The sequence below is a fragment of the Theropithecus gelada genome, chromosome 6, assembly GCF_003255815.1.
Source record: "Theropithecus gelada isolate Dixy chromosome 6, Tgel_1.0, whole genome shotgun sequence".
Taxonomy (NCBI): Eukaryota; Metazoa; Chordata; class Mammalia; order Primates; family Cercopithecidae; genus Theropithecus; species Theropithecus gelada.
The window spans coordinates 40,559,008-40,586,980 of record NC_037673.1 but is presented as its reverse complement, the minus strand read 5'-3'; the positions used below and the strand labels follow the sequence as shown (position 1 = coordinate 40,586,980).

Genomic DNA, 27,973 nt, shown 5'->3' with positions numbered 1-27,973 from the left:
ACCAGTTAGAATGGCAATCATTAAAAAATCAGGAAACAACAGGTGCTGGAGAGGATGTGGAGAAATAGGAACACTTTTACACTGTTGGCGGAACTGTATACTACTTCAACCATTGTGGAAAACAGTGTGGCAATTCCTCAAGGATATAGAACTAGAAATAACATTTGACCCAGCCATCTCATTACTGGGGATATACCCAAAGGATTATAAGTCATGCTCCTATAAAGACACATGCACACGTATGTTTATTGCAGCACTATTCACAATAGCAAAGACTTGGAATCAACCCAAATGTCCATCAGTGACAGACTGGATTAAGAAAATGTGGTACATATACACCATGGAATACTATGCAGCCATAAAAAAGGATGAGTTTGTGTCCTTTGTAGGGACATGGATGCAGCTGGAAACCATCATTCTCAGCAAACTATCGCAAGAACAGAAAACCAAATACCACATGTTCTCACTCATAGGTGGGAATTGATCAATGAGATCACTTGGACACAGGAAGGGGAACATCACACACCGGTCGTATTGTGGGGAGGAGGGCAAGGAGGGATAGCATTAGGAGATATACCTAATGTAAATGATGAGTTGGTGGGTGCAGCACACCAACATGGCACATGGATACATATGTAATAAACTTGCACGTTGTGCACATGTACCCTAGAACTTAAAATATAATAAAATATATATATATATAATGGTCCAAAAAATGTATAATTTGTGTCTCATAAGGACAAGTGAGCAAGAATGGGACAGAAGCAATGTTTTAGGATGTAATGGTTAAGTAATCGTCTAAAACTGACAAAGGACTTAAAGCACAGGTTCAATAAGTGCTTTGAATATCAGCCAGGAAAAATGTAAAGAAAATTATACCTAGGAACACCAGAATAAAGTTGCTGATGAAAACCAAAAGCAAAAAATAATTAATAATACCCTTTACGTACCCTAGCACTACTGGCCTGCAGGTCTCTGTCAAACCACAAATGCAGGTCTCTGTTCCACAGGATGGGGTTTGTTAAAGTTGTTAATAATAAGGCCTACTTTAAAAGATACTAAGTGAAATTTAGAAGATGACAAGAGGGTAAAACTGATTACTATGTTTGGAAATGCTTGGTGATACCGGATAAAAATAAATACAGCACACCCAAATACAGGATGATACTTTGTGTAACAAACAGAGGTATCATTTGTCAGAATGCTTAGTCCTGTATCATGATAGTCTGTGCAGTGTATGCACATAAACTGCCAAAATACGGTGTGAAGATTGGCCTGACAAATGATGCTAAAACATATTGTACTGGCCTGCTGCTGGCCCGCAGGCTTCTCAATAGGTTTGGCATGGACAGGATCTATGAAGGCCAAGTGGAGTTGACTGGAGATGAATACAATGTGAAAAGTATCGATGGTCAGCCGGGTGCCTTTACCTGCTATCTGGATGCAGGTCTGGCCAGAACTACCAGTGGCAATAAAGTTTTTAGCACCCTAAAGGGAGCTGTGGATGGAGGCTTATCTATCCCTCACAGTACCAAACAAGTCCCTGGTTATGATTCTGAAAGCAAGAAATTAAATGCAGAACCACACCGGAATCACATCATGGGCCAGAATGTTGCAGATTGCATGCACTACTTAAGGAAAGAAGATGAAGATGCTTACAAGAAAAAGTTCTCTCAATACATAAAGAATGGCGTAACTCCAGACATGATGGAGGAGATGTATAAGAAGGTTCATGGTGCTATACGAGACATTCCAGTCCATGAAAAGAAGACCAAGAAAGAAGTTAAAAAGAAGTGGAACCTTCCCAAAATGTCACTTGTCCAGAAGAAAGATAGGTTAGCTCAAAATAAGGCAAACTTCCTCAGAGCTCTGAGGCTGCTGAGAGCTAAACCAAACAATTTTTCATGAGGATTTTTCAGATAAGGACAATAAACTTATTGAAAAAGCAAAAACTATAATAATTACTAATAATCTTCTTGAAAGTGGTCAGAGAGAAAAGGCATCATTTCCAAAGAAAAAATTGCAAGACTAAAAGTTGACTTTTCCCTAGAAAACAATTGTCAGAGGGCAATGTAATATTAATAATATCTTCAAACGACTTTAAAAAAATAACTGCTAGCAGCCAGGCATGGTGGCTCATGCCTGGGATCCCAGCCTTTTGGGAGGCCGAGGGGCGGGGATCACCTGAGGTCAGGAGTTTGAGACCAGCCTGGCCAACATGAAGAAACCCTGTGTCTCTACTAAAAATACAAACATTAGCTGGGTGTGGTGGTGGGTGTCTGTAATCCCAGCTACTCAGGAGGCTGAGGCAGGAGAATCACTTGAACCTGGGAGACAGAGGTTGCAGTGAGCCAAGATCGCACCATTGCAATCCAGCCTGGGAGACAAGAATGAAACTCCGTCTCAAAAAAATAATAATTAATTAATTAAAATAAAAAACAACTGCTAGCTTAGAATGTCTTACCTAATAAAAATATCCTGGCCAGGCGTGGTGGCTCATGCCTGTAATCTCAACACTTTGGGAGGCCAAGGTGGATAGATCACGAGGTCAAGAGATGGAGAGACCATCCTGGCCAACATAGTGAAACCCTGTCTCTACTAAAAATACAAAAATTAGCTGAGCATGGTGGTGCACGCCTGTAGTCCAAGCTACTCAGGAGGCTGAGGCAGGAGAATCACTTGAACCCAGGAGGCGGAGGTCAGTGTGAGGCGAGATCACGCCACTGCACTCCAGCCTGGTGATAAGTGAGACTCTGTCTCAAAAAAAAAAAAAAAAATCCTTTGAAAAGTCAAGGTGAAAGACAGACACTTTAGATAAACAAAAACTGGGACAATGTTTCATCAGTAGATTTATAATAAAGGAAAAGAAGCCCTTCAAGTAGAAGTTTCTTATTAATCTTTTCTAAGAATAAACTTTTGGCTTTATTACTCCCAACTAGCAAATATTTATATTCATATTGTATTTCATTTGTTTCTGCTTAAGGATTCCAAGAGAAAGAGAGAGAGAGAGAGAGATTAATAAGTAAAAGACAATGCCCATCAGTCAATGAACAAGTGGATAAAAAGGCTGTGGTATATATACATGACAGAATACTACTCAGTCATAAAAAAGAATTAATTAATGGCATTCGCAGCAACCTGGATGAGACTGGAGACTATTATTCTAAGTGAAGTAACTCAGGAATTGAAAACCAAACATTGGGCCAGGCGCGGTAGCTCACACCTGTAATCCCAGCACTTTGGGAGGCCGAGGCAGGCAGATCAAGAGGTCAAGAGTTCAAGACCATCCTGGCCAACATAGCGAAATCCTGTCTCTACTAAAAATACAAAAATTAGCTGGTTGTGGCATTATGCGCCTGTAGTCCCAGCTACTCAGGAGTCTGAGGCAGAATTGCTTGAACGTTTGAACCCAGGAGCAAGGGGTTGCAGTGAGCTGAGATCATGCCACTGCACTCCAGCTTGGGTGACAGAGAGAGACTCTGTCTCAAAGAAAGAAAAGAAAAGAAAAGAAAAGAAAGAAGGAAAGAAAGAAAAGAGAGACAGTGAAGGAGAGAAGGAAGGAGAGAAGGAGAGAAAGAGGGAAAGAGGGAAAGAGAGAAGGAAGGAAGGAAGGAAGGAAGGAAGGAAGGAAGGAAGGAAGGAAGGAAGGAAGGAAGGAAGGAAGGAAGGAAGGAAGGAAACGAAACATTGTTCTCACTCACAAGTGGGAGGTAAGCTCTGAGGATGCAAAGGCATAAGAGTGATGCAATGGACTTTGGGCACTTAGGGAGAAATGGTGGGAAGGGGATAAGGGGGAAAAGGCTACAAATTGGGTGCAGTGTATGCTGCTTGAGTGATGGGTGCATCAAAATCTCACAATTACCACTAAAGAACTTACTCATGTAACCAAACACCATCTGTTCCCCAAAAAACTATGGAAATAAAAAACAAAAATTAAATTAAAAATTAAATTAAAAAAAAGAAAAAGACAGGCAAACCAATTATTTTTAATGGATAAAAGACATGGACAGCCATTTCTCCAAAGAATATAACCAATGGCCAACAAACATATGAAAACAAGCTTAACATTATTAGTCATTAGAAAAAATATAAAAATAGGCCGGGCACAGTGGCTCGCGCCTATAATCCCAGCACTCTGGGAGGCCAAGATGGGTGGATTGCCTCAGTTCAGGACTTCAAGACTAGCCTGGTCAACGTGGTGACACACTGTCTCTACTAAAAATACAAAAAATTAGCAGGGTGTGTTGGCACACAACTGTAGTCCCAGCCACTTGGAAGGCTGAGGCACAAGAATCACATGAACCTGGGATGTGGAGGTTGTAGTGAGCTGAGATGGCACCACTGCACTCCAGTCTGGGCAACAGAGTGAGACTCTGTCTCAAAAAAAAAACAAATACAAATACACACGTACACACACACACACACATATATATATCTCACTATACACTGACCACTATGGCTGATGCTATCAAGTGTAAGGACATAAAGCAATCTTGACGTATCAGATTATGCTAGAGATGTAAATCAGTACAACCACTTGGAAGGCTGGAAGCCTCCACTAAATCTAAATGTATATATACCCAATGTATGAATACCCAATTACTCAGAAATTTCACAATAGGTATATTCCCAAAGGGAGAAATATATATATGTGTGTTTGTACACTAGGGCTTTCCTCATATAGCACAGAGCCACTGATTTAGGAAAAATGTATCCTTACAGCTTGGCCTATTTATTTGCTGACAAACTTATATTGCAAGTGAGATGGAAGCCAGAGTAGTCTTAGGGTGGTACAGCATGCAGAAGCTATTATTCAGATGCCTTTCTCCGAATAGAATAGGATGCAAAGCATTTAAGAAAGTTGATTGATTGTGGTACATCCTGAGTAACTGAACTCTAAAGAATATCCTTATGGTCTTCATCTAAAGAGAGTTCCCTGGCCTATTCTGATTTGCACCAGAAAGTTTTATATTGCAATAAAATTGACCTCACTGAACGGAAACATTACCAACTAGAGAAGGCGGAGGGCTTATTCAAGTGGCTTCTAAAACTTGAACAGGATCATATCAGACTTACAGGAGAGGATCATATCAGACTTACATGGGCCATATGGTGAGTGTTATTTAGCTTGATTCATTCTCTTCCACGTAATTTTCTCATCCTAAATTATATACAACTGACACCACTCACTCTGACAATGCATTTCCCCAACAAGCCACCGTAAATCTTCTCCACATCTGGCCACTGGGTTTCCAATAAGAGAGTATCCTTCATTGCAAGTGTACACTACATTTTTCCCCACAGGAAACGTTGTACCTTCATCCTAAACAAAAGTAAAAGACGAAAAAGAAAGAGTTTGTCTATTTTGCATTAACAAAAGTTTTCTTTATGTACATTTGGTCTATAAATCATAATCATCAGGCAAGCTGCATTTAAATAACTGATTCAGAAAAGTGTCTATAAAAACATTTTCCTCTGTATAGTCAATAAGACTAGCACCACCATTAATTGAAATAAAACTATTAATACCACTGTCTATAATGTATTGATTGCTCCCATAATACCAAGGACTATACTAAGCATTCTACTAAAATTACATTCTATTAAAATTATTTGGACACTGTCCAATTAATTTCTTTTACTTTTAGGAAAAATCAGTTCTTTATCAGATTTGGAGAACATCTTTGTCAGTCAGCTCTTCATATTAAGGTATTACCAGGCCGGGCATGGTGGCTCATGCCTGTAATTCTAGCACTCCAGGAGGCCCAGGCAGGTGGATCACCTGAGGTCAGGAGTTTGAGACCAGCCCAGCCAACATGGCAAAACCCTTTCTCTAACAAAAATACAAAAATTAGCAGGGCTTGGTGGTGCATGCCTGTAGTCCCAGCTACTCAGGAGGCTGAGATATGAGAATCACTTGAACCCGGGGGACAGAGGTTGCAGTGAGGCGAGATAGTGCCACTGCATGCCAACCTGGGTGACAAAGCAAGACTCTGTCACTCTCTGAAAAAAAAAAAAAAAAAAAAGGTATTATGAGCTGTTCATTGACAATACTGCCTATAAAATGCCAGCATGAACACCCAGAAATTTTCCAGTCCTATCAGTATGTTCATGAAAGTTTAAGTTTCTCACTGATAACTTTTAGGGGAAGCAAAATGTTGATCTTCTCCCATCCTAACCTCCTACTCCGCACCATATATATGGAATGCTGCTGGGGCTGGGTCAGATTCAAGAACATTTCACTAGCCTATAATGCCAGGAAGTGAGCTTTCATGTTGAAGCAAGGAGGAATTTGAAGTCTGAGCTGGGGGTGGAATGAAAGGTAATCACACTCACTCGGGGTCTCTCTTTCCTTACCCTTCTCATTTTCTTCCACCCAAGGGGATGGTGAAAAAACTCAAGCCTAGGAGAGGGCTTAGAACTCAGACCTTGACCAGCTCTGCTTTAGGGATTAAACAAGATTTCCTGGTATCTCCTTCCCATTGTCAGTATGCACTTCCTGGCCCAGTCTGGCTCAATCATGGAAGTTAGTAGGAAACAGAATGGGCCAGGTTGATGCTGAGGTTTGAGGGAAATGGGGAGGAGCACATCTTCTCTTTTGACTCATGATCCTATTCCTTCCTCTACCTTTCAAAAACAAAACAAAACAAAAACTTTTATATGAGGAAGTCTGATTCAACAGTGCACAAACACGGCTGTAGATCATAATCACTTGTAGAAATTAAAAAATAGACTCTCAGGCTGTACTCCCAACCTATCAAATCAGAAAATGTGGAGGACAAGGGAGAAACAGTCATCTCTAGTTTTAAGTTCCCTGAGAAATTCGGATGCAGCCAGTCCATAGAGCAATACTTGGGACTCTTGGCTCCTAAAAGGACACCACATGCACTGCAGTTGGGGACAGCAGCCTCATGGCTTGCTAACGTGCATGAGTTTGCTTGGCCTATTCTCTGAGCATATGTTCCATTCAGGAGCTCCATGAATTATGGTGACTATGGTAGGACAGAATGCGTGGTAGAGATGCTAGGTTCATTCTCTCTCTCTCTCTCTCTCTCTCTCTCTCTCTCTCTCTCTCTCCACAAACACATACACCACGAACACACAACTTTCATCTCTCAATAGAGCCTACATTTGGGGAAACCTCAGTAAATTTTTAGTGAATGCATGGTAAAGGGCCTGAGATTTGAAAAGCAAAAGCCCTCGTGAGCAAAGCAGTGCTGGTAACAGAGAGAGTCCTCAAGAACAATATCCTGTGTGAGCCATGAAGAGGCACCACTGGGGCTTCAGGCCAAAGCCTCATCATAAAGACTGAGAGTAGCATTAACTAAAATGTCCCAAAAGCCAAGAACAACAAAAGTCCCTAGAATGACAAATGGCAGATGACTACTCTTCTTTCCTGAACAGGAAGCTTCAATTGCTCAAAGTAGAATGATGCATATCTCACTAGACACTAGCTAACGGTCTTATTGACTCCTGGAATAAACCTAATACTTCATCCCAGGGCCTACAGTTATGAGCAGGGGAAAAGCCTTCTCTCAGTGGCAAAAATAAGAGAAGTTCTGTAAGTTAAAGAGTAAGCTTGCAGATTCGCAGTTTGGTGTTTCCAGTGGCAATGTTTAGCAGCCCTCTGGCATGATGACATTTTTGATTCACTGAGTGGCAGTATTGATTTCCCACACCACAGAAGATACACTGCCTTCTGCAGAGTTCAGATCACCTTGGGCCAAAGAAAAAAAGTCACACACTAAAACCCTCACCACTAAAACTAATATGCACATATAAAATATTTTTTGCACGGCTTCACCATGAAAGAAGAGAATAGGTTATGGGCTCAGTAGAGAGATAGAAGTTGGAGCATTATAAAGGAAAAAAATATCTTTCATAACCAACTTGAACAAATCCATCTTTCAAGGCAGGAGGTGATGGACAGAATTTTGTTGGAACCAAAGACAAAGGAAAGCAATGTGGTTCAAGCAACCTGGAAGGAAAAAAAAGGAATTAATATGATTGATTTGCACAGTGTAATTATTATTTTGCATTCCATTGGATTTCTCCTTTGTATCTGAAGGAACTCTATTCATTTAAGTACATTGGTGTAATATTTTTGTCATTCTTAGAACCAAATATCTGCTTACATCCTGTGGTAGAAAACTCAAACATAAACTCAAGCTAACAAAAGACAGTGATTTCAATAGCTGCTGGGTCAGTAGTATGAAAAACAAACAGAAAGAATGAAAAGAAAAAGAAAGTCTCTTGGCCAGCATAGTACTTTCTGCTTCCTAGAGGTCACCTGCTTCAAAACCTACTTTTCCTCTTGCTGTTTGGGTCTGAAATTCATTTAATACAGAATTAATTCTGTATTGAAAATAAGGTATTGGGCGATGAGCGACAATTCCCGTCTGTAATCCCAGCACCTTGGGAGGTCAGGACAGGCAGATAGCCTGAGGTCAGGAGTTCCGAGACCAGCCTGGCCAACAAGGTAAAACCCCCATCTCTACTAAAACTACAAAAATTAGCCAGGTACAGTGATGCACATCTGTAATCCCAGCTACTTAGGAGGCTGAGGCAGGAGAATCTCCATAGCTTGGGAGGCGGAGATTGCAGTGAGCTGAGATCCCACCACCGTACTCCAGCCTGGGTGACAGAGCGAGACTCCATCTCAAAAAAAAAAAAAAAAAAAGGAAGGTAATTAATTAGAGTTAGTGACCCCAAAAGAGAGGTAACACAAAATTATAACTACCTTTTACTAAGCATTTACTATATGTCAGGCACCATGGCAGTTGCTCTGCACATGTGTATTATCTCAATTCATACAGCAACACCATGAGATACATGGAAAAAACAATGGCACAGAAAGTTTGAATAACTTGTCCAAGATTATGAACTAATAAATACCAAAATTGGATTTACATCTAGTCAATTAGGCTCCTACAATTGTGCACCTTCTACCTCTCACAAGGCAATAAAGAAATAGGAAGTCTTAGTGTCTACATTTCTTTCTGAACGTGTATAAATGAAAGCACATTATTTGGTGAAGGCAAGTTTTAGTAAGGCTTGGAGTAAATCTTAAACGTAAAAGTAAGATGGGAGAAGTCCTAATATCATCCCACAAATGCCAATCCTGACACTTTACCATCACTATGACCATCTCTTGAGGGAGCCTGTAATAAAGATACTGATAACGATGACATCTGTCATTAAACAATGGTTTTCTTTCTTTTTTTTTTTTTTCAAGTTTTTTTTTTTAATTTATTTATTATTATTATACTTTAAGTTTTTTTTAACATTTTTAATAGTTTATTTTTATACTGTCCTTATCAGCTTCTGCATGGAAAACAGCAATAAAAAAACTGCAAGATCAAAAAATAATAGACAAATTATACTTCAAGAAATTATATAAACTTCTTTGAAAGGTAAATGTATGATGCCTCTAAGGTCAAAATAACATTAATATTATCTCCACTCCAGAGACACAAAATCTGAGAGAAAGTAGTACAAATAGACTGGGAGTGTGGCCTCCTTCTCAGCTGAGTTCCTTATAATCTTGCCACGCTTTGAGGAAACTGTGGCAAGTTTAATTTTCCTATTCGTACTGAGAAGGAAGATACTTCCCCTCCCCTGAGCACCAAGAGTGAGAAATCTCTTCAATGCCTTTCTTAGGATGTGCCTCTCCCCCTAGCTTTATGTTGAAAAGCAGGAAAAATGCATCCTCTCAGAGATCTCCTCCCAGACCCTCATCCTCCCAGAAACATGAGCACAGCAGCCAGCATCCTCTTCCCACCATAATTCACGTGCTTGTCAGCTTCCTCAGTCAAGATATACTGATGAATGCTGGATTACAAGGCATCGAAGATTTAGGAATAAGGCTTCCCACCTCCCTATGCTTCTACCAGATACCCAAACACCTCATCTCTTTCTTCAATTCACATGACCTTCGAATTATCTTACTAGAACATATTGCCAACTCCAGTCTGCAAAAATTACTATGGAGAATGTAGGGTGCGGCATAAAGAATTCTGACCCAGGGCTATGATTCATCAACTGAGCATTTCTGAGATGGCTTTTGCAGGGTCCTGACAAATGGGAAGTTAGTGCCAGGCTACTGGGTTCACCCACCAAGATATTCTCCATCTCAAGCAACTGGCTCTATGCTTAATCCAAAAAATAAATGAGTAAGAATGGTATATCTGAAAAGTAATACAAACTTTGTGTGCTAATCTCATTTAATTCTGACAATAACAATAAACAGATAATCTTAGTATCAGTTTATCTGCTATTATCATGCTAATTTTAGAGATGTGGCCAGTAACTTGCCCAACGTCACACAGCAAGTAGGTGGCCAAAACAAATGATTGAATGATCGTATCCACTCAGCTGGACTACTTCCCAATTACCCAGCCTTTTGTAACACTTGTTTCAGGAAAACCTGAAGCACACAGAGCAAGCTCCTTCAACTCACCCTAGTGCTGAGGGACAAAGCAGTCCCTGGTAAAAAATAGCCATTTAACTTTTTTATCTCTCTATCTCTTGACAGCAGCAATCATGTGTTCCACGCTAACTGAAGAGGGCACTGTGTTCTATGCAACTGCCAGGGGGTCGGGTCTCCATTACCTCAAGTGCTCCAGCTCCTCGTCTTCGCATTGTGTGCTTTCTGTTGTTTCTCCAATGCAGGTTCTCCCACCCCCACTCGGAGGCGGGTTATTGCATTCTCGGCTCCTTGTTTTCTTCCCTTGAACACAGGGGTTCCAAGAGGACCAGCAACTCCAACCTCCATCAACCCCTCCTACAAGATGAGAAAGAGGTTGATCAATAAGTTCTTAAAGAGGACTTGGGAACTTAGTGCTATGCTTCCTGCTAACAAGTTAACTGGAGGAAGAGATCATTCTGGATATTGATTACCTTCACCTTCATTGAGGTTTTCTACAATGTTCAGAATGGCTCTACACACAGACTAGGAATGTCCATATTAAGGTTGCCTTAGTGAACCTCTTGCAATAATATCCTTTATTTGTTGATTATTTTACAACTGTTTCAAAGCACTTTTATGTACATTGTATCATTTATTTACTTCTCACAACAGTGAATGGAGATGGGCTGGAAATCTGTTACCATTCTATTTAATTAGATAGCAGAAGGGGGTGCTTCCATTTTAACAGATAAGGGGAAATCCAAGCCACAAAGGAATGAATCACAGTTGTACAATTTTAATTTACCAGAACAGGCCACTTGGAGAGACATTTGGGGATAAAGATGCCTTTGTAATGCTTGTCTATAAGCCTCTTTAGTCTAGTCTTATATTTATTCATTTATCATTCATTTAGGGACTTCTATGAATGAAGCCTTTTGTCAAGCTCTGGGAATAAAGAAAGAAATCAAACAACCCTGACCTTAAGTAATGAGCATTCTAGAAGAGACAGACATGTAAATAACCATAGAAACAAAAGTATATAGATTGTAGTCATACTTTGACTACTCATAAAGTCCATTTCACATAGCCCTGTACCAAGTGCTTGAAGCACCATGTACACTGTAGAGCACAAAGTAGATGTTCAACAAATATTTGTGAGTGATTGATAGTACATCATACAGATAAGAAATAGAAATGTTTCAAAGAGCATGCCATCAGAAAGGTTAGGCAATGCAAATATACAAGTTCACAGACCTTTGTTACAGCAAAATTTTATTGAGATAATTACAGAGGATGAAGGTGTTTTAATCGTAACTCTTCTAATAGAGAATGGGAAGTGGAGGGCACAGTGGGGCTGTTAGTTCAGATGGATAAATAGAGATAACAGCAAAGAGCCTTAATCACAGTAGCTATAATCTGAAAGTAGGAAAGGGAAGGAGGATTCTAAATTCATTTGAGATTTCATCTCTTCAAAGATGAAGCATCTCAAGGAGCAGAGAAACAGGGTAATTCCCTTTCAGTGTGTACAGGGTGACTAGAGAAAATTCACCCCACTGACCTGCTTGATTCCCTACGAGGACTCCTTGCTCACACGCCGCCCCAAATGTGTATGGTTTGCAATGGCACAGACAATGGGTCCCCGCAACAGTGGCCAAACCACCATTTTGACAAGGCCGGCAATGACAGGGGTCAAATTCATCCAGATACTCTTCAAGAGCCCGTTTCAGGTATAGTTTTTTCACAGAGGCACAAGGTACTTCCTTTACCAGCTCATATAAAGGTGTCAGCTATAGAAATAAAGACATCATAGTCAGTAATCAGGGATTTAGGCAAGAATATTTTGCTTTTCATGTTTAGGCACGACTCTCATTAAAACAAAATCAAAAGCCACTGGTAAGTTTGTTACAATTGTTTTTTATTCAAATACAAAAGAAAACAGTGCACTCTCTTTGCAACAAAATCAAGACAAACTTAAGGAAAATTAGGGCCAGATGGGGGAAGAATTTTTTATGTATCTTTTGTGCATGCATAAGATTAAAAAAAAAAAACGAAAACAAAAACAAAAAAAATCAGGCCAGACGCTATGACTCACACCTGTAATCCCTGCACTTTGGGAGGCTGAGGCAGGGGGGATCACCTGAGGTCAGGAGTTCGAGACCAGCCTGACCAACATGGAGAAACCCTATCTCTACTAAAAATACAAAATTAGCCAGGTGTGGTGGCTCATGCCTGTAATCCCAGCTACTCAGGAGGCTGAGGCAGGATAATCACTTGAACCTGGGAGGCAGAGTTTGCGGTGAGCCAGGATTGTGCCATTGCACTCCAGCCTGAGCAACAGGAGTGAAACTCCGTCTCAAATAAAATAAAATAAAATAAAATAAGGTCATTCATTTTCTAGTTAATGGAAGATTATTTTGAAGATAATAATACATTACCACCCCTACTGAAGACAGAAGAAAAGGAAATGTACTTAAATTACAGCAAAGAAGCAAGTGAAATTAAATTTAGAATTAAATTTCCTGACTGAGAGATTTAACATATCTCTTAGTGGAAATCATGGATTCTTTCCTCAAGGAGAAATTTAAAACAGGTAAACATTATTACTCTGCGTTGGCTATTTCAGAAGAAAAGCAACTGTGAAATCACAGATGTACTAACTCAACTTTAACAGTCTGCTCTCCCAGGAACAAAAACGTCTTTGCTTTGTAGCATTTACCAGTTTCTGCAGTGTAGCTACTCTCACCATAGTCAATTTCAGGCTACCACCATGATGCCTGGACTGGGAAGAGATAGGCACCATTGGTTCCTAAGAGCCCAAGCTCTTCCGAACACAATGGCTTTGCATAGTCATATACCTGTACCTGCATAGTGCCTTTTCTTTCTCTGTTCCTTTTTTGCCCTGCTAAAAAGTTAGCATAAATATGAAAATTTATAGTCCTATGTGGAAAAGTACGTAGACACTGTTAAAGAACATGTGTCTTTCTCTAATCAATAATTCAATCTAATCAAGAGTTTCTAAAGATTTGTATGGGATGCTGACAATGAATATAGGCCATTTCGAATATTAACAGATGGTCCTTTAAGATAAGACTTTCTAGGAAAAATTCATCCTCCCTCCCTCACCCGTATTTGGAAGCCAATGGGTACTGTATGGGGGTTAGGAGAGTACTTGAGGACCTATTGCAATTTTTGAGTTTATAAAATATATCTCTGAAAATCAGGCTTTGCCTGGGACATTGACTTTCATGCAGGGAATAGATCATAGAATCGGTTCTGCTATAATGTTTGTTTTGATAAGGTGAATTTTTTCCATTGAGATTGATATACTGTGAAAATTCTGAGCATAGCACAGATTTGGGGTTTTCTTATGTACAACTATATCCACATGAAACACAGGGTGAACACAAAATGCTTCACACAGCTGAAACAAGCCACATAGGAATACACAAAACTCATGCGTACTCATGTGCATGGACACACACAGACACTCACTCACACACCCCTCAACATCTGTGTCAGTTCATTCCCTGCATTATAAACTATACCTGTTCACATCTGCTGTTACAAACGTCTGTCGGGTTTCTGACTGCTGTTCTTCTACCACTTCACGGTAACTCACAAGCCGTAACCCTTCCAGCACCCAGAAAGCTTCAGGTCTTTTTCTAAGTAATGCACCACACTTATTGTAGTATAGATACATTTTTAATAATTTAACATGTATAAAACCAGGCAACTATTTTTATTGGCACCTATCTTTTTCATATGAGTGTCACAGATGATAAATTTCAGTGCTGTGTCTCTAACCTGATTTTTTTTCTATAAGCCCTTTATTGTGCAATTTTGCATAGCTCAATGATTTTTGGAAACACGTATGTTGCAATATAAAAGAACTGATGATAACAATAAAACATCTTAAAATTCTGCCAGCCAACTTGTTACTATCCTAATTTGTATGACTTCAGGAGCCCACAAGCCATGGCCACACAAAGAAAGGTGATAGGAACATAACAGAAGGCAAACTTACATGCCTTCCCCTTGCAAGAATCTATAACTCCTCTGAATTCGGGACCAAGGAAAACATAAACTTAGATCAAAAGTTAAAAACGCAAATTTTGTCATTAATTTCTCTTGGAAGTTTCAAGACATTTAACATTTGCTACTAAAATTGAATAACACACCTTCTGTTTCTTATTATTATGTGTTCATTCATTTTACTCTACAAAATATAATTGGGATACAGAAAATGCTAATTACAGCCATGTCTGTTTAACCATCTTGATTTAACCACCTTCATTTTCCTCATGCAAATAAACATGACTGCTTCCTATTGCTTTAAACAAAGCATGATATACCTTTTGTTTTATGACTTCAGGAAGATCGGTCACAGATTCTGCCCAGGCAGAATATCGCCTTTTGTTTCCAGCAGGATTGTCCAGCTCTAGGTAACTAAGGCCAGATATGAAGCCTGCACCTCCCCCTCTGATGAACGGGTCTCCTCGCAACACATTGTTTTGGGTTCCTATACAGAAGAAAGCAAATGAAAAGTGAAAAGTCTATCAAGTATTAAAAAAAAAAATCTATCAAACTGTATGACATCCTGGAAAAAGCCAAACTATGGAAACAGTCAAAAGACAAATTGTGGCCAGGAAGAAGGGAGGGATGAATAGGCAGAGCACAAAGGATATTTAGGGCAGTGACACTGTTCTGTATAATACTACAATGGTGGGCACATGTCATTATACATTTGTCAAAAGTCATTAAATGCTTAACACCAAGAATGAACCCTAATGTAAACTATGGACTTTGGATGACAATGTGTCAATGTAGGTTCATCCACTGTAACAAATGTTCCACTCTGATGGGAGATGTTGACAGTGGGGAAGGCTTTGCCTGTGTGGGAGCAGAGGACATACAGGAACTCTCTGTACTTTGCACTCAATTGTGCTGTGAACCTAAAACTGCTCTAAAAACTAAGGTATATTTATTTTATTTTTGGTGGTTTTCTTTTTATTTATATATATATATATTTTTTTTTTTGAGACAGAGTCTCACTCTGTAGCCCAGGCTGGAGTGCAGTGGCATGCTCATTGCAACCTCTGCCCCCCGGGTTCAAGCAATTCTCCTGCCTCAGCCTCCTGAGTAGCTAGGACTATAGGTGTAAGCCACCACACCTGGCTAATTTTTGTATTTTTAGTAAAGATGGGGTTTCACCAGGTTGGCCAGGCTGGTCTCAAACTCCTGGCCTCAAGTCATCTGACTGCCTCGGCCTCCCAAAGTGTTGGGATTACAGGCGTGAGCCACTGCGCCCAGCCAAAACTAAGGTATATTTTTTTAAAAAGAAAAACAGCTCTTGCCTGAGAGTAGATGATATTAGGGAATTATTGTTTGTACTCTTTATATTTTTAGTATGAGCATCACATTATGCAAGAGAATGTTCTTCTTAGATGATACATGCATATATTTAGTGATGAAGTGTTATGATATCTGAAACTTACTTCCCAATAGTTCAGCAAATATTATAAACACTTTAAACACATAATATATATTTCAAATAATCAGTCAATATTATAAATAATATATGTACATGTATGTAGTAAAATTACAAAATGCTAATTGTATATAGGAAATGGGTATATGGGTATTTATTACAACATTCTTGTCTATATGTTTTAAAATTTTCATAATAAAATATCAGAAGGAAAACAGTTTATTGCATCTGGTATACTAACAATGAGTAAAATAAGCTGTTAATTAACAGGAATCTATTACTTAACACATGAAAAGTGTTCTGAAAAGTGTGAAATGCTAATGGAAGCTTTTTTCCCATTTATGTGCCTCATAAATTTAGAAATACTTTATCTCCATTTGTAATGGTCATGACAAGAAATTTCCAATCTGGTAGATCAGATTTTGAGTGGTTTTCGTTTCCTTGTAATTGTCCAAATTTTGCAATTTCATAAAATGATCATATTGTACTCATAGTCAGAAATCATTAAAGCCTGACAGTGTTTGGTTTTGTTTTTCTTTTGCTTTTTTATTTTTTATTTATACATAATAATGGTACATATTTATGGGGCGCATGTGATATTTTGATACATGCATAGAATGTGTAATGATCAAATCAGTATATTTAGGATATCCATCACCTTATCATTTGTTTGTGTTGAGAGCATTTCAAATCTTGTCTTCTAGCTATTTTAAAATACACAGTAAATTATCGTTAACTATAGCCACCTGACTGTGCTGTCAAACACTAGAATTTATTTCCTTTTTTTTTTTTTTTTTTTTTTTTTGAGACAGAGTCTTGCTCTGTCGCCAGGCTGGAGTGCAGTGGCACTATCTCAGATCACTGCAACCTCCGCCTCTCAGGTTCAAGCAATCCTCCTGCCTCAGCCTCCCAAGTAGCTGGGACTATAGGCATGCGCTACCACACCCAGCTAATTTTTTGTATTTATAGTAGAGACGGGGTTTCACCTTGTTGGCCAGGATGGTCTCGATCTCTTGACCTCATGATCCACCCGCCTCAGCCTGCCAAAGTGCTGGGATTGCAGGTGGCACCTGGCCAAATTTATTCCTTGTACCTAACTACAGGTTTATACCCATTAAGCAACCTCTCTTCATTGACCCCTCCTCCTCCCCAACTTCTGATAATTATCGTTCTACTCTATCTCCATAAGATCAATTTTTTTAGCTTTCACGTATAAGAACATGCAATATTTGACTTTCTGTGCCTGTAAATCTTCATAGTTTTAACAAATTACCTGATGCTTCCTCATCTTCATTCTTAGCTGTGTTTTAAATATATACATAGTTACCCTTTTTAATGCAGTGAGTCACAAAGTCCCATCCCTGTATTACTGAATGACAATCATCTGAGGGAACTGCGGATTTCTTAGCCCACACCAAGACCTACAGGAGAATATCTGAGAGAATGAACAACCTTGGGAATCAGCATTTTAAGAGAATCCCCCAGGTAATCGTCATGCATACTAAAGTTTGAGAATCACTGCCTTAGCCAGCACACCTATTTAAGAATTACAGATTCTACCATTACGTTGTTTTTTTAAGGCTTTAGCCTCCCTTTCCATACCCCAGTGAGATCTCTGTTCCAGCTAACTCTTTTCCCCTAGAAAAGGCAGCCCAGTGCAACAGTCAAGACCCCAGACTGTTAAGCCAGATTTTATGCATTTGCATTTCATATCTATTTCTTATGAACTATAATCTTGGACAACATTTCTGGGCCTCAGTGTCCCTGTCTGTAAAATGTGAATATGAATAATACTTAACACATAGGTAGGAGGAGTACACTGGTTAATTTTTGTAAATCGCTTAAAATTGTGCTGGCACATAGTAGGTGCCCTGTGTTTGTTAAATGTGAAATAAAATAAAATTGGTAAGCGGCTTCCAACTGCCAGCCCAGCTGAGGACTGATGTCAACATCTTCTCAAAGCTCTCACTTCCATTTCCATGTTCAGATCCTTCTTTTTCCACTTCATTCAAAACCTTTTCCTCCTCTGACATGTCAACTCCATGAAGACAAGCACTTTCTCTGGCATATTCACGGCTATATCTTGAGTGTCTAAAACAATTCCTGACACATACCACAGACTCCATAAATAGTTGATGAATGAAGTAAGTGAATGAGTACATAAACCTGGTTTTACTACTCATCGTCCTCCTTCTTGCACTCATCTACCAATATCCCAAGAATCCCTGCTTCTTCACCGAGAACTATGACACATGGATCAGTGTCCACCTTTGCCATTACCCCAAGAGGATTTAAGCTCTGATACTGCTCAATCTATGGCCTCACACAATGAAATGCAGTCTCACCTCCATCGCTACTATACTACGGAATCTCTTCCTTTAAAAGTAACTTTCTTTTCAACCTTTATTCTAGATTCATGGGGTACATGTTCAGGTTTGTTACCTGGGTGGATTATGTGATACTGAGCTTTGGAGTACGATTGATCCCAACACCCAGGTAGTGAGCGTAAGTACCCAACAGTTAGTTTTTCAACCCTTGATTCCTCTCTCCCTCTCTTGTCTAGCAGTCCCCAGTGACAATTGTTGCCATGTTTATGTCCATAAGCATCCAGTGTTTAACTCCCACTTAAAAGTAAGAACATGCAGTATTCGGTTTCCTGTTTCTGCTTCTGCACAGCAAAAGAAACTATCAATGTGTAACAGACAACCTACAAAATTGGAAAAAATATTTGCAAACTATGCTTCTGATAAAAGTCTAATATTCAGAATCTATAAGGAACTTAAACAACTTAACAAGTAAAAAATAAATAACCCCATTAAAAATGGACAAAAGACATGAACAGACACTTCTCAAAAGCAGCAACTAAGTGTTAATCACCAAATCCAGTGAACATTTTTCGGTCCTTATCTTCACTCAGTTGACCTCACTCCTCCTTTACTTTCCATCTCTTGTTTTTCCATCCTGCCAAATGTTTCTTTCTCCACTGTTCTTTATTCTCTACAACTTTACTTAGGTAATCTTTTATCTCATCACTCCATGTATTAAATCTTTTAATGGAACCCGATAGCCATCAGAATGAAATCCAAACTCCTTAACATGGTACCTTCACAGTATAGATCAGTTTACCCTTTCAGTCCCTCTTCAATCACCCAAAGACTAGCATACCACCTTTCCTTCGTCTCCACTGCCAACCAGCATACACCAAAAACCTGACCTCCACGGAGTAGCCATGTCAGCAAGTGAAACTGAACCGTCTCTTGATAATGTCACTTGTCTAGGCTTGTTTGCCAATCATCATAAGGGAGAAAAGTGCTGCACACTGATAACATATTTATAATACAGAGGAGATAACCTGGTGAACTTCTTAACCTGTGTGATGTCTCACTACCATGACATATGAAAGAGAAAGCAGAGGCAAAAATTGCCAAATAGATTTTTTTAAAACACAAAGTAGAACACCTGATAAAGCCTCAAAAGCCGAATTAACAATAGAAGACCGGAGTAGAGGTTAAGCTTGTAATTATTCATAATAGCGAAGACATGGAATCAATCTAAATGCCCATCAATGATAGACTGGATATAGAAAATGTGGTGCATATACATCATAGAATACTATGGAGCCATAAATAAAGAATAAGATCATGTCCTTTGCAGGGACATGGATGGAGCTGGAAGCCATTATTCTTAGTGAACTAAAGCAAGAAAAGAAAACTAAACATTGCATGTCTTCACATATATGCAGGAGCTAAATGATGAGAATACATGAAAATAGACAGGTGAACAACACACACTGGGGCCTTTTGGAGACTGCAGAGTGGGAGGAGGGAGAAGATCAGGAAAAAAAAGTGGGTACTAGGCTTAATACCTGAGTAACAAAATAATCTGTACAACAAAGCCCCATGACACAAGTTTACCTACATAACTTCACAGTTACCCCTGAACTTAAAAGTTTTAAAAAAAAGAAGTTAAGTTTGCAATGCAAATTGCTCTTTTTTCATTTACCTGAAGAAGCTTTTAAAGCCTTTTCCAGTTCCTTGCATCCATGACTTGAAAACTTAATGACAAAGCTCCAACCTGAGGATTTACATTTCTTTTCTTCTACTGAACCAAAATCTAGGGGAAAAAATGTAAAAGAGACATGTTTAATTTCTGCATTCCTTGAAGATCTTCAGATATGAGAGTAGGGATAAGAGGTTGTTCCCTGCTACTAATGCCATCTAATCAAGAGTCGCATGATATGAACATTTTCAAGCGCTCTAGAAGAGTCAGATCAGAAAAAATGGTATTTGACTTTTGTTATTTTCCTTCTATAAGCTTCAGAGGCGAGGCAGGAGGGATTTCTACATAAAAAGGTGCAGGGAGTAGAAATTGAAGACCCCAAAGAGTGACATCTTTCACCCATTTACAGTCAGCTTCTTAGGCATAAAATAAATCGATAAAAGTAGCAGCATGAAAGCTTCTTCCAGCAAATCTACTTAAAGCTCCCAAAGTTGGCTTCTGTTTCCACAGGAATTAACTCCTAAAACTCAAGTTCAGTCTCTCCCTCTTTAACATCTGTGACTTCCAACAACTCCTTTCCATTACTTATAACCTCAGAATGTGATCATTTCTACTCATTATCAAGTAGAGTTTTGCCAAAGCATTTTTTAAAACCAGGATAGAAAATAATAAAATGTGCAAATGTATTTTCTCATTTTACTAACTATATTACAATAACCTTAATGTTTCTTAAAGAACAACTATTTGGGGCATCATTGTATCCCAGAAGTTATGGTTATATTTAAATTAAAATTTTAGGAAAAACATAAACTGCTCAAGAGAAAAATTTTTACTGAAAAATAAAATTTTAGCAGCTTGGAATGTTTTTTTTTTTTAATCCCCTCCATTTCTTTTAAGTGCAATAAAAAGAAGTAAAACTGAATTTAGATTGAGCTACTTGCTGGATTGATTCTCCAAGAAATAGTGTCCTTCCTCTTTGCTACAAAAACCTGTACTTGTGCACTTATTTCCAACCTATAAGATTTGAAAAGATCAAATTCTAGTGAAATTTTATGTGGTAGAGACCTACAAAAAAACAGCTCAATGGAAACGAAAAAATATTATAGTTTACCCATTTAAAAAGCTATTAAGACTTCTTCTGAATCTTATGTAAGAGATCTTATTCTTCTCCAAGGTTGTAACAGAATCTTTTCTGAAGAGAAAGATCTTGAAGAAGGGATTTGGAATAGAGACGGAAATGTGAGCATCAGCTAAAAGACAAAGTTAGGGAAAAAAAGGTTTGACTTGGAGGAGTGGACGTTAAGCCACCACCATCCCTTCCCACATCTAGACAGAGAGTGAGGAACCTTCTCTCAATATGAAATCAACAAAGCATTAATTCAGGGGCATGTCCTGATTCTAACCAAAATCAGGCAATTTTAGCAATGACATAGCATAAGGAATAAGCTAAACTGACTTTGAGGCCAGTTAGACCCAGCCTTAAATACCCTCCTTGCAATCTTAGTGACCTTGGATAAATCTCATAATAGCATTGAATCTCTATTTCTCAATCTGTGGGACAGAGATTATAATGCCCATCTCATTGGGTAGTACTAAGGATTATTACTAACATATGTAACTCACTTGTCATGAGGAAGGTAACCCATCAATTTAAGCTATTGTTACAAGTATTAAGTAGTAAACAAGCTTATGATACTCAAAGCAGATTTTTTTTAAAAGAATGTGAGTGGTAAAAAACAAAGGTAAATGAAATACTTATTTAAACATTTTGATTTCTGAAACATTACTAAATTCCTCATTTAATTTTTCTTGAGAAATACTGTTTAGTCTGAGAAAGTGGAAAGTTTAAAAAGCATTCTAAAAACCCAGCCAGTACCCTCTAGAAATAGCCAATAATGATAACAATTTAGCTCCAAGGTACTATACAAAAGAGTATACAGGCTTTTCTTAAACCATATAAGATTTTAAGTAGAGAAGAATACTTTCTTGCAATTTTGGATTCCTTTGCAATTTAAATCTTTATTTGTCAAATTTTAAAGCTCAAAAGTTACATTAACTACATGTTATTTCCTCATTAAAATCCCAGAAATGCTTTTAGACAACAAATTTTTTAATACTATACCATTTTGTTTTAATTTTTCTGAGTCCACATAAAATAGAACTCTGTATTCTCCTCCTAATGACCCAGATTGCAGAAAATGTGTCCCATACTGGTCGATTAATCTTCGGTAGGCACTGTAGTCATACAGAGAGGGGAGGTGGGAAAGCTCCTTCCAGAATGGCTCAGCAAGTTGTAAAAATTCTGGATTGTTATTAATGAACTGAGCCACTTCAACTGTGTTCTCAACAACCAACAATTGATAACTCTATGGAAAGAAGAAAGAGTACAAGGAGTTTTAGGTGGAAGATAAAAAGGCAATGGAAATAGTTCTCTGTTCTATATCTTCATCAACTTTCACCTCCAATCAACCCAGACTACATGAATTTTTTATTTTTGATGCATGATGAGCACTCCTATGGACCCACTTACTGGATGCAATCAGGAATACTTGGAGTCTCAAATACTAATAATATCTGAGTAATGGCCAGGCAAGGTGGCTCACTCCTATAATCTCAGCACTTTGTTGGGCTGAGGCAGGCAGAGCACTTGAGACCAGCCTGGTCAACGTGATGAAACCCTGTCTCTACTAATAATACAAAAACTATCATGCCATGGTGGTGTATGCTTGTAATCCCAGCTACTCAAGTGGCTAAGGTAGAAAAATCGCTTGAACCCAGGAGGCAGTGATTGCAGTGAGCCATGATCACACCACTGCACTCCAGCCTGGGTAACAGAGTGAGACTCCATATCAAAAAAAAAAAAAAGAAAAAAGAAAGAAAAATCGGAGTAACACCCTGGTAAGCCACCACCATCCCCTCCTACATCTGGACAGATAGTGAGGACCCTTCTCTCAATATGAAATCAACAAAACATTAATTCAGGGTTCAGAATTAATTCAGGAGAATTCAGCTTTGTCCTGCCTCAGCCACTCGAGTAACTGGAATTACAAGTGTGCGTCACTATGCCCAAATAATTTTTGTATTTTTAGTAGAGGTAGGGTTTCATCATGTTGGCCAGGCTGGTCTTGAACTCCTGACCTCAAGTGATCTGCTTGCCTCAGCCTCCCAAAGTCTGATATTACAGGTGAAGAAATTATATGGTAATTTCCTATATAACCTCCAAAATCCCAAGACCAAGTTGCTATGCCATCTTCAACTAGAAAAGGAGAATGAATCCATCAACTGATAAATATAAGTATATAAAATAATGTGTCCCTATGGTCCACATTTTGACAATGACTTGTAGGTATCATTTATCTCCCATGCTAGCGTATTTGCAGGTTAAGCTACTTTATAATGAGGTCTTTTAAACACTTCCTAAGCATCTTTTCATTACATCCAAGACAGATCACAGATCTACTTTTGCCAAATCCCCACTGTGTAAACAATGTAATGTGGAGACAGTAAATGTTTTTACAACTCATAGTTCCATAGTCAGCTTCTTAGTCATAAAACGAATAAAACCAATATACCTTATATTTTCCTAAGTGATTTATTATTCAAATTACTAACTTTAAGAATGAGATGAAATGTTCAGATTGTGAATAATGATCAGCCTAAAAAGTTATTCAGCCATAACTGTATATCAATTAGTACAGTCCATCTCTACTATTCAGGTTTCTCAAGAGGAAAGTTTTGGTATTTCAAAACAATGAAGTATTTAAAAATAAGTCTTTTAACTTTCTTAGATAAAAATGTTGGTATCTCAAAAGTAATAAACTATTTTTAAAGTCTTTTATCTTTAGTAAAGTGTTTTTAAACTCTTTTATCTTCATGCACCTTCTAAAAAGACTCTAGCATTTGCATTTAAGAAGTATATATAAGCATTAATTATATTTTTAAAATTGTATATGACCCTTAAAATAGTATTACCAGTAATCACAAATTTAAGAAATTTAAGATCATTTAAAATAGAAGATTTCAAGGTAATAAGGGCTTTGTAAACATCTTCAAATAAAAACAAATACTTTTAATGAGAAGTTTAAAACCATAAATATACATATATATATGTGTGTATTTTTTTTGAGACAGGGTCTCACTCTGTTGCCCAGGCTGAAGTGCAGTGACGTGATATTGGCTCACTGCATCCTCTCCCTCCAAGGCTCAAGTGATCCTTCCACCTCAGCCTCCTGAGTAGCTGGGACTACAGTCGTGCACCACCATGCTCAGCTAATTTTTGTATTTTTATAGAGACAGGGTCTTGCTATGTTGCCAGGCTGGTCCCAAATTCCTGAGCTCAAGCTCAAGCAATCTACTCACCTTGGCCTCCCAAAGTGCTGGGATTATAGGCGTGAGCCACTGAGCCTGGCCAGTACAAATAAATATATTATCAAAGAGATTTAATGAGACAATATTGTACTTTTAGAGACAGATACTACATTGTCTCTTAAAGGAAATGCTATTACTATTACTAATTTTAATATGAAAGCTGATCCTTTTGATAAATACAAGTTTATTAATGTAAGCAATACTTAAGAACAGGGGAACACGGAAAAGTTAGTTGACATTTTATACTAACCTTTCGTTTATGGATTTCATTGGTCTGTGAAGAATAACTGTGTGAAGATGATGATGAAGATCTGAAAAAGGAGCGCTTCCGACTAGATGATGTATGTTCTGTCGACGTATGTTTTACATAAGACCAAGTACTATTGTAAAATTCATAATTAAAGTCATTATTTATTTTCACCTACAAAGAAAATGAAAAATTTTGCTATGACTAAATTAAGGCTTGAAAATACCCAAGATACTTTTGTATGCTTTATCATGGATACTTTCTTCATGCAATCTTACCAAAGAGAAAAGCTCTTCATTGGCAGAAAGCAACTGTGACTCTCATTAAGACTAGACCTGTATGATTATAAGGAAAGAGTTCATTCCATGATTATTTTTTATTAAGCAGGAGACATGGTACCAACAATGGCAATCCCAAGTGATTCACAAAACACGTTTAGGTACAAACAACTTCTGTGTTCCTTTAATGTCAACATTTGGCCCAGAAATGAGCAAATTAACAAAAGTTACACTGACAGAGAACTAGAAAGAATTTGGTTCTTGATTTTTCATCTAATAAAGGGGAACAGAGATGCAAATAGGTGATATGAAACAATTAGCTCTTTTGGACTTTGTTTTGGAATGTTGTGTGTGATCTGTAGTGGATTTAATTTTCTAATTCTATTTCACTTGGATAAATGCTAAAATTGCATTTTTTTTCTTTGCTAGATAGAAGAAAGGGCCACCCCAAAAGAATTTTAAAGTAGACAATAGGTTAGTCACATGTAGCTAAATGGGAAGTGACAGCTTCAGCTTTTATTGAAGAGACATCATTCATTTATCCTTTATTTTACTCCAGATCAAGTGTCAAAATGAAATGCCCACATCCCTGGCAAGTAATATCAATGTTGGAAACCTCCAGTGGACAGCATGGTGATGAAAAAGTGAACACACACCCCGTCTAAAAGAGACACACAACACTCAAATCCACTAGACAGTAACTAGGTGTAACTACAGGTTCTAGTATTGACAAATTGTCTGATTTTTTTCCAAGGGATAAATTTGACTCTTTATGTAAAAATCTCTTGATTTGGTAAAATTATAGACAACTAATTTGCTAAAAATGTCAGTCCCTGTGGGAATAAAACAAAACAAGCAAAAAGACTCCCTCTCACTGTGTTTGTTCTATATAAATATTTAAATTGGGAACTCTCCTTCCACAAGCATTTGTGTTTTAATTATTTATACATATATATATATACGTCTGTGTTTGAGATCAAAGCATAAGGACGGAGAAAATTGAACTGATGGAAATGATATACTTTTTTGAAAACTAAAAGGAAAGAAAATGACAATATTACACAGTCATACTAAATAATGCTTGTGAAGGCAAAATATTCATGTTGTCACATGAAATAAGAAAACAGGTATAAGTGTGAAAATGCTATTAACTACAATCATGCAAGTATATGCCCAGTCAAAAAATACAAGAAAGAAATATACCAAAATGCCAGAAAATATAATATGACTGTTATCACTACCCCCTATTGAGTATTAGATATGCATGCTAAAAAGATAAGAAGATGGATTTAAACAAATCTTTTATTAGAGTATTATTTCCATTACATTATGAAATTGGTTTGTTTAAAAGTTAGATGCAAAAATTCAGCTTGGGCTGGGAGAATATATATATGTGTGTGTGTGTATATATATACGTATATACATGTATACACATACACACATATACATTATTGACTTAAAAAATTAGTTTATCATCTCTTTGGAGAAAGAGAAGTTAAATATATCCCTTTCAATGCAAAAAAACAAAAAACAAAAAACCAATTAGCCTATTTCCCCCTATCTTTATAGCCACAATTCAAATACAAATAAGCCTCTCTTTAGTTCAGCAGCTTCTCACTCCTATCTACCTACACATCGCTGCAGGAATCATCTTTCTCAAAGTGATGTGGTCTTATTAAATTTTCCTTAATTAATACCCTCCTTCTTCCAGCTTAGATCCTGAATTCTCCAAGACTGATTCTTCCTCTGAAATCCCAAATTCAACCATCCTATATTCCAACATCTCTTATTCTTTTAACTCTCATTTTATTATTGCCACATCTATTATTTAACATTATAGAAACACGTCCTTCCACTTATTCTCCCCCTTTCTCGCTCTCGGTACTTTAAGTTTTTTCACTTCCTTCCTGTTTCAGCTTAGGCGTCTTGGCTCATGACTTCAACCATTCTCTTGCCAATGGATTTAACTTCCTTGCCTAGATGACCTGCTATCATGTTTTCCTGGCAAAAACCCAGCCCAGGCTTGCTAAGTCAAGCATTTTAGCACTACTCCAGAAAATCGCACAACTGGCTGGGCGCGGTGGCTCATGCCTGTAATCCCGGCACTTTGGGAGGGCGAGGTGGGCAGATCACAAGGTCAGGAGATGAAGACCATCCTGGCCAACATGTTGAAACCCCATCTCTACTAAAAATACAAAAGTTAGCTGGTGATGGTGGCACATGCCTGTAATCCCAGCTACTCGGGAGGCTGAGGCAGGAGAATCGCTTGAACCCAGGAAGGGGAGGTTGCAGGGAGCCGAGATTGGGCCACTGCACTCCAGCCTGGTGACATAGCAAGACTCCATCTAAAAAAAAAAAAAATCGCACAACTGTACAGATTGGTGCCACTACAAATCCATTCGTGTTTTTCAACTTCAGTAGAATCCTCAATACCATCCAACAATACTTTATTTCTCTAGTCAGTTCTCTCCTTCTCCCATTCTCTATTTTTATATTACCTATTTTTATATTCTGCAAAATTTTGAAGATTTTTCAAAATTCAGTTCTCCAATTCTACAGCCACTTCCTTCACTCTCAGAAGATGATCTTACCTCTTTCTTTACAAAAACTCCCATCTTCAGAGACCCCTTAAACTGCTGGCTAACAAATCTACAAACTTATTAACTTTTCTTTCCTTCTTTTTCTCCATAGGTGTCCCTCCCCTTGTCTGGGGCTAAATTTTCTGTCTCTTCTCTGTATTGCATTCTCTCTGACCTCTTCAAAGGGTGGATTACATGGATTGATCGTTCCCTCTCCGACAGCTTCCATTTTTCTTGCTCTACTTGCTCCTTTTTGTCAAAACTTATACATGTTCTAACACAACCAACTAAAATAAGAAAGGCTTTACCTGTTACTATATAGTCCTTCTTTCCTACTTTCCTACTTTCCCATCTCAATACTTTAAATGAGTTGACTATAATTAATTATCTTAAATTCTTCACCTCCCATTCACTCTTCCACCTACAATGGTCTGAATTCCAACAATGCTGCTGGCACCTTCCTTATTTCACCAGACAGTGAACACTTCTCTCAACAATATTTGGCACTGTTGACCACTCTCTCCTATCGGAAATACTCTCTTGTGTTGGCTTTCTAGTTTTCTTTTTTTCTCTGTGGCTGTTCCTTCTAAGACTCCTCTACGCATC

At 38.1% G+C, this 27,973-nt stretch overlaps 1 protein-coding gene and 1 pseudogene across 1 annotated transcript in view; one reads left to right on the top strand and one right to left on the bottom strand.

Moving 5' to 3' along the window:
- The window catches only part of C7 (complement C7), an 80,856-nt gene that overhangs the window by 19,475 nt on the left and 33,408 nt on the right, over positions 1–27,973 (bottom strand). The window contains exons 7-14 of the mRNA XM_025387451.1: positions 24,514–24,684; positions 22,018–22,261; positions 19,899–20,009; positions 14,761–14,927; positions 11,967–12,195; positions 10,612–10,783; positions 7,891–7,978; positions 5,191–5,323 (exon numbers count right to left, since the gene is read on the bottom strand). Coding sequence (XP_025243236.1) covers positions 5,191–5,323; positions 7,891–7,978; positions 10,612–10,783; positions 11,967–12,195; positions 14,761–14,927; positions 19,899–20,009; positions 22,018–22,261; positions 24,514–24,684 — 1,315 coding nt within the window. The remainder of the gene's footprint in view (positions 1–5,190; positions 5,324–7,890; positions 7,979–10,611; positions 10,784–11,966; positions 12,196–14,760; positions 14,928–19,898; positions 20,010–22,017; positions 22,262–24,513; positions 24,685–27,973) is intronic.
- Positions 1,000–1,908, top strand: LOC112626128 (annotated as a pseudogene).